General features: G+C 39.3%; 1 protein-coding gene across 1 annotated transcript; it reads right to left on the reverse strand.

Annotated features, from left to right (window-relative positions):
* Positions 1-922: 922 nt before the first annotated feature.
* opn4xb (opsin 4xb) lies at positions 923-10,371 on the reverse strand. Its single transcript, XM_071483097.1, has 9 exons — positions 9,337-10,371; positions 7,368-7,501; positions 6,980-7,183; positions 6,465-6,636; positions 5,858-6,019; positions 4,860-4,967; positions 4,496-4,670; positions 3,796-3,942; positions 923-3,553 (listed from the first exon to the last, which is right to left on the reverse strand). The coding sequence occupies exons 1-9, from the start codon at positions 9,501-9,503 to the stop codon at positions 3,146-3,148; spliced, it is 1,677 nt and encodes a 558-aa protein (XP_071339198.1). The 5' UTR covers positions 9,504-10,371; the 3' UTR covers positions 923-3,145.
* Between the last annotated feature and the right edge of the window lie 3,258 nt (positions 10,372-13,629).

Below are 13,629 nucleotides of genomic sequence, written 5' to 3' on the forward strand. Positions count from 1 at the left end.
GAGATGATCCAGAAGCAGCAGAGAGCTTATCTCAACCTGCCCTGTCGTCTACCAGATGTTAGTGAGGTCAGCTGTGGTTTTCACTACAGGTCTGCTGGCAGCGTGTTCACATACTTCTTAGAGAAAATGAACCCAAGTGATGGCATTGATTATATTGATAATGACAGTATGGGCAGAAAGCTAAATTATTCATTTCATCATAATTCATTTATTGCACATGAGAATTTGTTTATCCAAATCCTTGAGGTGTCACCAATCTGCAGTAGTTTTATATAGTGAGCACTGGAAGGTGGTCCCTTGTTGGTGTTAGCTGTCAAACTAACGTTTAAAGTTTAAATTTGAAACTAAAGAAAATGACAGATGAACATGCTGCCAGGACATGTTTTTGTTTTATTATTTTTGATGTTCAGGATGGTCAGCCAGTCTGTCCTGACAGTAACATATAATCTAAAATCTTGATCTAGTACCTTTGAAACTGATCCAGAGGAAAGGAAAATATAAAAGTAAGATCTTTTTTTTGTCTAGTCTATTTCTCCTAGACACAATTGAGCTTAATTTAAGATCAATATAAGATTTTGACCATTTTCTTTGTATTTCTTTATCTCAACTCCTAAGATCTTAAGATTGTCTTTTTTTCTCTCACTGCTCTGATCTTTACTTGTCAGAAATAATCAGCTCTTAAGACAACAGTAAGATCTTAAAGATTTGATTGACTTATAAAAGAGCTTGCACAACAGCTGAAATTGTGATTGTGATCAAATGAAGGCTTGTAAGCAGAGCATAAGATCTCCTGCTTTTCTTGTGTTTCTTCTGTTATTCTCAAATTGGACGAGATTGATTTCTCAGATCTTGAGCTCTTCTTTTGCTCCTTATTTCTCCTAGGGAGAGGTTTAGGAGAAACAAATCAGAATTCGGTGATGTTCACATAAGATCTTATTTATTTCTGTGAGACAAAGAAAAGACATCAAAATCTTCCTCTGGGGATGGAGGACCAAGAGGAGGAGGAAGTCATTAATTATCTCAAAGGTCACACTGCAGCCCCTACGAGAACACTAACAATACTCCCCCCTTTGTTGGCTGTCACTCTTCTCTGTTAAATTGAACATACATCTCAAAAATAATACATAATAATATAAACAAAAAGTAACACAGCACTTGTGATATAAAAATTACTATCCAGGTGACCTTCAGTGAGCCATGTGAGGTGTTTTTCACTCTTCTCTAGTCCATATGGCAGTTACAGCCCAAAATTAGCTGCACCAACTGTCATTCACGAATGACAGTTCAAGTACATTCAACTTCAGCCTCAGAGTTTGGAAACATGCAAATACTGGGTTTCAACAAAATAAAAATACAAGACAGAGATTCGTCAAAATCAAACATTCAGTTTCATTAGTGTAATCATCTTTTTCCTCTGATGACTCATGTGGTTTTTCAAGTTACATGTTTTGGTATGTTTAGTGAGGCTGTCACTGTCACATTGTTTGATTAGGATTAGCCATAACTTACTGTAAACCACAGTTTATTTGCCAAAGCCACAATCTTACTCTTGAACCAAACTGAAGTTGCTATCATGTGTGGACATTTACAAATTTAAGAATTTATTATACAGTGGCATTGAACACACAAAAGAGTTGTCATTGAATGTAATCCAGGGGGTTGTAAAATTGCCCAGTAGTAGTGGTCAGTCTGGTGACAGAATTAACATGACCAGTGCAGAGGTAACACATCTCTGCTTTTAGGTTAATCACATCAGGATAATCATGTGTGCTCTTCACAGGGACTGTGTCAAAAGTTGGATTTAGAACTGTTTAATCAGCACATGAACTAACATGAAAAAGTGCTACTTCAACATGTCTTCAACTTTCTTACTGCATAATGCTTATAGCTATAAAACCAACAGATGCACAAGTATCAAATGTTAAAACACAGATGATACAGCTGTCACACCTGACGTGATCACAGTCACTTTTGTGAATCAAGTCAGGAGCTATTTTTGTACTGCATTCTGCAAATAAGCCTTATTGGACGAATTACATAACTAGGAATAGGAATCAATAGCCAATTAGAAACAAGAGCAGCTGTCATTTATTGAGTGGAGTGATTCTGTCATCTGTCTAAAAAGACAGGACAATTAACCATCCAAACAAATTGATAAACAAAGTTAACAAAGTCTCCAGTGAGCATCTTTGGTCACATGTGTATATAAATCTCCTTTACTTGTTCTTCCTTCCTATAACGGGACAACGAAAGCACACACTCACTCAACATCACAGGCAACAACGCTGTAGCACAAGCAACAGAAATAGGACAGTTAGGATTTTTTTTTTTTTTATGAGGGAACAGAGGAGAATTTGTTACAAAGCACAGTGTCCACACAACGAGCAAGACACATAAAAAGTCATCACAAAGAAAATGTAAAAAGTTCATTGTTTTATGAGACATATTCGACCCCACTTTAGTCTTTTGACCAGCGTCCACAGCTTCACTTTTTCATTTCACCACTGTCTCGCTGCCAATGAAAAGTTGGAGAGGTCCACACTGCCTAAAGGAACAACTACCACAAGACAAGAATTGGATATACTGTACATGCTTTATATATTCCTTTATATAATCCTCACCATCTGAAGTTATTGCTTTGCTTTCCTAATTCAGAGAACTTGTGATGTGGACCTCAAAACTTTATATCATAATCACTGTAGTTTAAATAGCTAAACAAAGAATCCACCCTGTCAAGCTTGGCCCCAAGCTGATGAAAATATGTTGTTACACTTGTCATTTTTGAGGGATTTAACAAAACTATACTGCAGCCCATGTTGCCCCCTCAGGGTGCCCCTGTCTCTTCCAAGTCTGACAAACACTGCATAGTGCATTCCAGGAACCAGCTCATGTTGTTTCATTTGCCAGAGCAACTTTTCTTCTGCCCTCTACTTATCTCTGTTTATCTAAGAAACAGAGTCAATGAGCTCAGAAACAGATAAAATGTTGATTTCAGTGGATGAGTGCTTTGTCCATAGCCAATACAGGTCTGGGCATGTGGGGAAAAGTATGGTGTGACTTGTGGTCTGAACTTAAAATAATAATAATAATAATAATAAAATAGCTTTAATGGAAAAGTGTGCAATGTTAAGGAAAGTCCAGCTCGTCAAGAGAGTAGCTCCACTGCCTCAAAAACCTCTGATGAGAAGTTCAGACTGACAAAAACATTGTTCTCCATTGCCTCAACACTGTCCTCCAGGCAGATGCTGTCATGGTTGATGAGACTGCTTTCAGAAGTGGGACTGATGACAATTATGCGCGGAACACCCTGAGGCGACTTGGGATCAATGGATGGGACTTTTCTCAAATTGAGGGAATCAAAAGAGTCACTCTTGTGGCTGTTGAGCTTGTCACTAATGCTGTGTTTCTCCTCCCCACCGTCTGAAATATCATTGGTCAGACTCTGGCTGCGCCTCCTGGTAAGAACTAGTAAGGGGAGAGTGGCGATGGTCAGAGAACTGGAGACCAGTTCATGCTCGCAGGTGCTGGATGATTCAGTCATGGTAGGTGGATGCTAGCAATGTGAAGCAAGAAAAAACAAACAAACAAACAAAAAAACATTCAAACACAAATACACAAGAACAAAATCATTTGCAAAACATATATACAAATATATGATCCCTGATGCATGCAGGCAAATAAAATTAGCATGCTCAAAATCGTCCAATCATGCATGGGAAAAAAATCAGCAATGTCCTCAGTAACCCAAAAAATATTTAAGCTGATTTCACTATTTTTCGTGTTGTGTTTTCTCACCTTCTGTGGTGCTTGGGTCTTGGTGGTCTTCTGCTCTAACTGTTTCTTAAAGGACCTCCCTCTGCGAGACTGATTGTACGATGACATGCTTCTGAAGGAGTCACATGACCTCCTGCCCAAAGGCTCCATCTCTACGTCCCTCAATACCTGCAGGACAGAACAGAGCTGGTTGAGCTGAATTGAACTGAGCTAAATGGAAATTATTCAGGATAAATTTGCCTCAGATCATCATGTAATCTAACTGATTCATTTTGATTGTTTTAGCTTTAAGTAATGGAAAACCTGAAATAGCTTCTGTCATCAGATTCAGCCAGATGAATGTGCTGTCAGAAAGCTGCCACTTATCTGTTTCATTAACGTCTGTATTAATGTTTTCACCCTTTGTATTAAATGAAGCCTACCTCAGGCACTTTGCTGGAGGAGCACTAACACATGCACTTAATAGCATGGCACAAATGACTAACTTGCAATGATGGCAATTACATATGTTTTGTCATTTCAATTTAACTCATAGATAGATATAGATATAGATATTTTGAATTCCAAGTAAAGTTGTTGGTTGATAATGAATATAGCAGGTATGTATGTTTCTACATGTGCATTAAAGTTTCTAAAAAAAACAATGAGGACAATGAAATTGTCCATTTTCTTTAGTTGGATGGTAGGAAATACAAAATCTATGTATCTTATGTACAATTACCATGCCTGTGGAGTTGGTGGAAGCTGTAATGAAGTGAGTCCTTGATGCTGTGGACTGTCTGCTGATGATGGAGTCCCTGAAAGAGGACTCACTGATGGAGGAGGAGGAGATGCACTCCTTCCGAGGAGTAGGAGACAGAAACCAAAGGCAGGGAAACTTCTCTGCCAGAGTCATCCTAATGAGTAAAGAATGATAGAATAAAATAGACGGGCTTTTTTTTAAATTTTAAAATGGTTTAAATATGCAAATAACTGCAATATGTCAATGCTATCAACAATTAATCTGAATTACTTTACAAGTTGTATGCATGCCATCCATTTAAAGATAGACAGGATGAATACAATAACTCTGAGTCATCCTTTACCTGTATTTGTTGTGTATGATAGCATAGATGAAAGGATTGTAGATGGTGGAGGCTTTAGCTATGATTGCAGGGACGGCCTTGGAGTATGGTGACAAGATGTTGGCATGCCTATATGAGACAGAACAGCAGAATATAAACTTTCCTTCCCTCAAGTTCTTGTTCATTTTGCAGTCTGCAGTTGTTTGTTTGTAGCATGACAAAACAACATGCCTCAAAGGTCCCCTTATCTTCCTATATTTTGCAATAATGAAGAGGCATTTTGGGTCAGGGATTAGCCAAATGTGCCAGCTGCCACAGAGGAGTGGTTAAGTCTTTCTGATTGTGCACACACACATGTGTGTCTGTGTGTGTGTGTGTGTGTGTGTGTGTGTGTGTGTGTACAAGAGTACCTATCCCTGTGAACAAGCAGGGAAAAGATGTGATTTCAAAGTTACATAACTACATCCCATCCTACTGTATGTCTCAGGAGAGACATGTGGTTGAATGAATGTTGTGATAGTCGGGATTAGCAACTTCACCGTCTGTTGTATGTCACTCATCCAGGGGTGCTTGGCCTCTAGCTCACACAACATTATATAATAACACGGTTTAGGGAGATTTTATCCAAACTGTGTCCAAAATGTGTCCTAAAGTGTTCCCTGTACATAGAGTATACTGAGGACACGTTGCCCATACAATTTCTTCAACAATAATGGATAATTAAATACTGTATATTCTCTGAAGACTCCAACCATTAACTTTTTAATATATGTATTGAGATACATAAAATACATAATATATATTATATAACCGATTGGGGTCTACATGGTTCACACAAAGAAGTAGATGAATAAACATAAAATGTATAAGCACACTCATAAAACCACCATAAATTATTATTCTCCGGGCAACCAAATTTCCCCCCTTGGGACAATAAAGATTGATTGTTTGATAAAAGCTGCATGATAAATATTTTCATATTATGATTATTATTATTATTTACATGAAATAAGTCCTACCCAGCCCAGGAAATCAGCGTGACACAGGCGTATGGTGACCAGGAGAGGACATAAACCACAATGACGACAAAGGCGATCTTTGCCAACTTCCACTCATTCCTGATGGATTTCTGCTGGATAAGGGTGGATTTCCTCACCTGAGTCCCCAGACGTTCTACCTCCCTGTAGGTAGAGCAGGACGTAGGGGGCATTTAAAGAGAAACATTCACATATTCAAATAGCTTTATTGGCATGAACAAAAATATGTTGTTGCCAAAGCCAACATATGCATAGATTACATATACATATTAATGTATATGTATATGTATGAACCACGAACTGATACAATATATGTCATGGCTGCCATATAGATACAGTTAGGAACCTTCCTAAGCAAAAAATACTTTTCGACCGCAGCCACGAGGTCTGTACACACAGAGCTAATAAAGTGATCAAATTGACGCTGCAGGCCAAAAGGACCCTCAGGCCACCAGGAAATGACTCAGTGGTCCTGACAGGCTGTCCACCACACACACACACACACACACACACACACACACACACATATATATATATATATATATATATATATATATATAAACTAAAACATAGTTAACAGTTACATTACCTGCTAGTCTTCCGTATAGCCAGAAACATTAGGAGATAGCAGTAAAAGATGATTCCCAGTGGGATAAAGAAAACAAAACAGCACAGCATCATTGTGTAGCTCCTATTGGCCAATGTGTATGTGACATAATCCCATGTGCAAGATGTCATCAGGCCCTCAGGGATATAAGAGCCTAGAAGGGTAAAAGGACATAAAATACACTTATTGAAGGTACTGGAAGATATAAGGAAAAACATTAGTGGTTCTACATGTTTGAAATAAGACTTTGTTCTTGTTTTGGTGTTATGCCTGAGGTACAGCAGTTTAAGATCACAGGTGACCTATGTTACTGCAGGTGAATGAAAATTAGTTACGCTGATTTCTATATTCATTGGTTTTTCCACAGTAGGGAATGAAGAACAGGTCATTTTCCTGTTTCTGTTAGACTCTTACATGGCATGGTACAATATTAATGAGAGATCTGCAGCGAGTGAAGGAGGATTACAAGAAAAGAGACCAAAATAAATGAAACTCACTCCAGCCAACTAGAGGAGCCAGACTCCAGGCCAAAGAGTAAAGCCAGACCATGATGATGGCCAGGGCGGTTCTTCTCTTGGAGCTCCAGTGTATTGCCTGCAGTGGCTTGGTGATGACCACATAGCGGTCAATAGAGATGGCAAGTAGGTTTATCATGGAGGCAATGCCAAACAGGGCACCACAGAATGCATACAGCTTACAGCCTACAGGGAAGGAGCACATGCAAACATATGAATGACTCAGCAGTAGAATACTATTTTAGCTATTTTTGATTTATATATATATATAAGCTCTGTATTTGAGGCTGTAGCAAAGATCTAAAAGAAATGCTAACAGAGCAGAACTGGACAGAGTGCACTGTATTAGAAAAACAAAAAGCAGAATTACCCATTTCTCCAAACACCCATTCTTTGTAGAGACTGTTGATGAAGAAAATGGGCGACTGAGTGAAGGCCATGAGGAAGTCACTAACCGCCAAGTTCATAATAAAGTAGTTAGGCAGATTACGAAGCTTCTTGTTACTACACACACATACAGGGAGAAGATGGGAAGTCTGGTGGTTAGTAAACTGTACTGACACAGTGTGTTCAGCATGTTGGATTGTATCTGCTTTAACCACTGATTTCTAATCCAACAAATATCAAATGTGATCATGATCATGAAAACTAGTCTCTTTTGGTAATTTTTAAAATTTGAATGCTTAACTCAATATACACAGAACTGTTTCATTGTCAGAATTAATCAGATATAAGCCCTGTGTTGAACTGATCAACTCTGTGTGAACCTACATTCATACCAGCTTGATTAAGCAGCATATTGACCTGCTGTCTGCCTCCACAGCTCTTCATTGATTAAACTCTGCCTCTTTGTTCTCCTGAATTAAAAGTGGTTGCTCCCTGAGCTCCCCTGAACACCAAACTATCTGGTTTCTTATGCCTGGGAATATTTGTGCGTTTGTTGTTATGTCACAACTGGCTACGTGTTAGTCTGACTAAATGCCACATGTGCATGTGTGTGCATTTAAGTACAGCATTCACTTCATTCGCAAAAAATCATTGTATCGAGTGACATATCACCTGACAGACAATTCCCCCCCCCCCCCCCCCCCCCGTGTGTGTGTGTGCATTTGTGTGTGTGTGAGTGAATTTTCGTGGAACCCATAACATCATGTGCATTTCTGATTCAGTAAACACAAACTATTAGCACAACACAATGAAGGACCCATCTAATCTATCTACAGTGATTGACAGATGGAATATAAAAGCTCCTGACAATCCCTAGAACAAGCATACACACACACACACACAGACACACACACACACACACACACACACACACACACACACACACAGACACTTTCTCTCGCTGACCTAGTTTCTGTGAAACAGTTAACATCAGTAGAATAATAAGAGGTCAATGGCTGTCCAAATTACACAACAACACACATATACTCCCTCCTCGGCTTCTTAAAGAGTTTACCATTTGAGAGTCACTCATCTCGCAGAATTACTTACAATACTAAAACAGATTGTCCTTTACTTTTAACATTACCTGGTACATGTGTCTGTAAATGGACCGTGGGAATTTCACCATTGCTTTGAACTGCATGGTACATTTAATTCATGGTGAAATGCACAATAACTTTATGCAGTCTGAGTCACAGCTGTTCATTTATGCTTATAGATTTTTTACTAAATAGTATGTTGCTGTACTGGTTATTTCAGAGGGATTAGTGCCTTCTTAAAAGACACACGTAAGTGTTGCCACGTTGCCTTGTTAATTTGGCTAGAACACCTTGTCTAGAAGACCTTGCACCTATTGTGCAGATGCGTATTTCCACTATCAGAGGACAGGAAAGATCATATTTTTTATACAGGGTCACATGATATCTCAAGGATACAGGACAGATTTTCTACCATGAACACTATGTTTCACCTCGTTGCCATGCAACTAAGATGATCTTTTGGCTCTGATACTAAGATAAGAGAAGCAAAAGATCATTTACTGATAATCACTAGCTTTTTGGAAAACCCCTTTGATCCTCTGAGGAGTAAAAGACATGACATATAATGACCCTCACTGCAGTAAATTAAAGTTAATTGCAATGTTGTCTCCCAAACAATCAAAGCCCACAGTCCTGCACAGATATAGTTCTCTCCATCTGTGCAGCTCTCTCTGAGACCATTACATCTCTGAGTGATTATAACATGTCCTTAGGGTTCTGAGTGTAAGGGAGACCCACATTAAAAATGGTAAGGGCTAATACAGTCAGATGCTCAGAGCACTGAAAAGAGCAGACACACACATGAACTCAAAATGAAATTCTGGAATAAACAAACCACTCACACAAACCCACCTATAGAAGGCGAACATAACCAGAGCATTGCCAGTGATGCCCAGTGCCCCGATAACAAAGACGAATAAAGCGACAATGTAGTGAGCATGGTCAGGCACATCCACCTTGCTGAAGAAGCTGCTCTGAGTGTGTGCTTTCTCCGGCTCCATGCTTTCAGTGGACCACATGGTTCAAACACCTCATCAGGACTGCCAACCTGGCAGGATGCAATAGGTGTACCGGTCTGTAATCCACTTCAATTTGCTTGCATCGTGCCTCCATAATTGAATCATTTGCTACAAGAGATGCAGTGGAGATGTACAGTATCTTCTTTAGATCAAGCTACATTAAGGAATGGACTGATCAAGTTTAACTTTACTGAGTGTTTTCAAGAGAAGGTAACTATTGTCCTTCCCATCATAAATCATCCATCCAGCACTATGAAGGACCAGGTGAACTCCACTTTGTAGAGATGTGAAATGTCAAATCCAATCAAGTCCATGCTTTTACATCTGGAGAAATGAAAAAGATTATCTGTACAAAATGATATATTTTTTATAATGCCAAACGTTATCGCGTTGTCAATGTTGTATCATTCCGAAAATAAACTGTAATAAAATGTAGAACATGACAAAATAACAGTTCCTCTTTTACTTCTTTGTCAGGTAGTGTTAGATGCTAGATGACGTCCACAGCCATTCAAACATTAGTTTTCTCCAAATGTACTTTAAAAGCAACATCCTCCTCTGGTTATTCCCCTCTGGTCTGTAGCTCCAAGCGTGTCCTCCTCCTGCAAGGTCCAACTGTTTCCTGTTTGACTCTTGGGTTATTGAGTTGATGATACTCTCCAGCACATTAAATCCCACACTTGTTACACATTGTCACTGTCCGTTGACTCGCTGTCACCCTGCAGCCTCTTCACTCGTCACACCAGCTGTGCACCAGGCTCTGAATCAGTGGCCTGTCTCTGATTATCTTTCCAACTAGCAACTCCTAACCTCTCATCTCTCTCTCTCTTTCCCTCCCTCTCTCTCCATGTGTCTCTCCCTCACTGTCCCATGTTGCTCTGTGTTGCTCTCTCAACCCTGCCCCCTTGTCGCACTCTCTCTCTCTTTCTTCCTCACTCTCTCCCTCTCTCCTCAAACTCACTGCCTCCCTCGCCTCCCTCCCTCTCTCCCACCCCCTACCCACCCTCCATATAATATGGCCCAGCCCTGAGCTCTAACCCTTTAACTACCAGCTTCTTACATAACAGTCATGATGTTCACTAACACTACCAGCCATTTTAGCTCAGACATGCATCAGACTTTGTAAACTAGACATGCACACAATGATGCATGCACATCACCTTTCATGTTATCGATTCCTGCCAGTATGCAACTCATTGCAGCAGTCATCCCTGTAAGCCAATGAGTCTGTTCTGTGAAACCTCCTCCATGCATGTAAGCAGTCATGCATGCTGCACAAAGACGTGCATGTTCTCTTGTCCAAACGGTGCACGCTCTGCTTTGACATCATTGTGTCACTAACAAGCTCAGACTCTTTAAGATCCCTCATGGAGCCGGCCAAGCTAATTAGTCTTCTCACTCATAACTTATGGAGTCAATTTACCACAGCTGTGAATCGCAAGGCAGACATCACAATCCCTTCACGATACCGTCCCTGCAGCTGTGGATACAGGTTATCCATGTGCAGACGGAACAGCTTTGAGAAAGTCTTTGTTCACTCTGGAAGGAGAGCACTAAAAAAAGTTAACCCCAAAGTCAAAATACCATAGGGCAGTTATTACAAATGAGAAATCTATCAGCAGGATAATAGTGGAAAAGACTAGTTCGTGCTGTATTGGTTTTATGTTTTTGTTTAATTCTGTACTATAATGACCATGCACTGTCCCAATTTAAAACATGTGCAGCTTATCTGTCAGGACTACACGCTATAAAATATATATTTCATATTGTCATCACAGACATAATTTACACTGTATCAACTGAGATTTGTGAAACCATACTCTTATACTAAGTAAGGCAAATTAACATTTCTTGGTTAAATGCACTGGGTGCATTTTGTCTATAATAAGAAGACTTATGAATTAATTTTTAATAGTGGTATTAGATTAATCACAATCAATTTCAGAGAGCAAATGGGGACAAGATAGAACTGAGTAATATTCTTATGACTGCCTGTAGGACATGGGTCAGAAGCACGCCACATCTGCTGGTCATTGCTTTTTATGGTGCTGGACATTTTGATAAAAGGAGATGAAGGGAATAGAGGGTGGTGAAGAATGCAGAGCTTAGACAGAGATGCCAACTAAGCCCCTACAGCAAGGGATAGCCTTAATCTGCACACTGTGCATGCATGTAGATCAGTGTTTGATCTGCCTGGAATAAGAACTTGTATGATACTGTACATGCATGTGTGTGTGTGTGTGTGGGAAGGGGACTGGGGGTGGGGGGTGGGGGTGGGGGGGGTGGGGGGGCATGTGCCTGCACGCATGTCTGTCCATGTATGTATGTGTACTTATGTATATACGTATGTATTTGTGCACTTTATCACAGAGATATCACAGGGGATTACTGTTGTAGGGTTCTGCTGCCAGTCTTAATAACCTAATCACAGTTATTGTGTCTTCACTTACATGTCAGTACAGCAGGGAAATATACAATAGGAAATAAACATGAGGACATCTAATTCTACATAAAAAGCAAGATTTATTTTGTACATGTATATAATTCCCCATTTATGACCCAAGAAATGCAAACAGTTGTGATAGAAAGAGACCAAATATGATGATGCAAACTACTAAAGCTGAAATAAACTCAAATATATGTTGTATATTGTGAACTACTAAAGCTTATAAACAAATACACTTGAGTTAAAACAAAACACTAGACAAACATGGAATTACACATTTGCCTTTTGATTACATAAAATCAGTCAAATTTGATGAAATTTGTTGCTTTGCTTTACATTGACTGCGACTACAATGCCACTTGTCGTGTTATACAGTTTGTGTAACAAGCTTGCGTTAGAGCTGGATTAGAAAAAGATGAAAGAGGCAAGTCATACTCCTCATCCAGCTCTTAGCTCTCTCAGATGTAAGCAGCTAGTTGTAGAAAAAATGCTTTATATTCAAATATAAAGGTGACATTAAAATGAATTAACATTCAAATAAAATTCAAATTCTGGTACTGTATGGTATTGTATGCAATGACTCAAAAGCAGATATATGCTACAGTACAATGAATATCTTGTCTTTGCTTTCTAGCAAAGGTTGCAAAGCACATTTATACACCAGAGATTTTGAGTTGCTTTACATAAACTTATTAAAATATACAACTGAGTACATATTACGTGTCATAAAAATGTTTATTGCATAGAGACTTGTTTAGAAAGAATTTATTAATTATGGAAAAATGTTATTAGGCCTTAATTTGAATTAGGCTATGTTTCAGGATAATTTCAGGTTTTCTAGCAAGCTATGTCAAAAAATAGCTGAATGTGGCTTTGCTATTTAATTCATTTATTTTTCCCTGTGGAAACACTATGAGGCCTTTTCCAGAAAACCTAATAGACAACATAAGCAACTCAGAAGCATCTTTCAGCATAATCTTTATTCTGCTTGACAGTCCTGCAGTCTTATATCCCCAAGTTTTTTTGTTTTTTTTTGGCTGATGTTTTTTTCCTGCAGGTTGTGAGCTCATGTCTCTGATCTTCAGAGTGCCCCCTAGCTGTAGTCTCCCCTCTGTTACACTTCATGTGAGCTGGATAAATGACCTTGTCTTGATGGAAAAACACATCAGTGGTGTAAAATTCACGGAGCACGACCCGAACAGCGGAGTTCAGAATTCCACATGTCAATGAGTCAATTACTATTGAACCAGCTGGTAGTGCTAGTGCTTAAGTCCTGGGCTCGAATACCCTGTTTAAAGCTTTAGCTAGCTTTTTGCCCACAGCGGAAGCAGACTAATTATTATTGATCATTGCTGGTCGTATGACCAGGCCTGCTTCCTCTGGCACATGAGTTAGTTGCAGATCAATACATCAGAACGCAAAGGCAAATAAGTTACTGTACTGTGCTGTACTGAGCACCATCAGCATAAAAAAATATGTCCCCACGGAGGTTGAGTGATTGTCAGCTGTTTGTTGCCTTGAGGTGGCTTCTTTACCTATGACAACTGGCTCACTTCTTAATCCAGATGTGCCAGATTTTTTCTTTTTAACTCAAGTGGGGAGAATAGCACAATTGCCCTTTCTCAGAATTTGCATCAGCAACAAAAGCTGATCGTATGTTCCCATGCTGTAACTTCCCAC

The sequence above is a fragment of the Trachinotus anak genome, unplaced genomic scaffold (genome assembly GCF_046630095.1).
Source record: "Trachinotus anak isolate AG129_WGS33_773 ecotype Australia unplaced genomic scaffold, CSIRO_AGI_Tana_v1 ptg000008l, whole genome shotgun sequence".
Classification (NCBI taxonomy): Eukaryota; Metazoa; Chordata; class Actinopteri; order Carangiformes; family Carangidae; genus Trachinotus; species Trachinotus anak.

Excerpts from the sequence above, each read along its gene's own strand:
- opn4xb (XM_071483097.1), bottom strand. The coding sequence starts at position 9,503 with ATGTGGTCCACTGAAAGCATGGAGCCGGAGAAAGCACACACTCAGAGC. Across the intron at positions 4,671-4,859 it reads ATCATACACAACAAATACAG|GATGACTCTGGCAGAGAAGT; the intron begins GTAAAGGATGAC and ends TTTACTCATTAG. Across the intron at positions 3,943-4,495 it reads CCACCAACTCCACAGGCATG|GTATTGAGGGACGTAGAGAT; the intron begins GTAATTGTACAT and ends TCTGTCCTGCAG.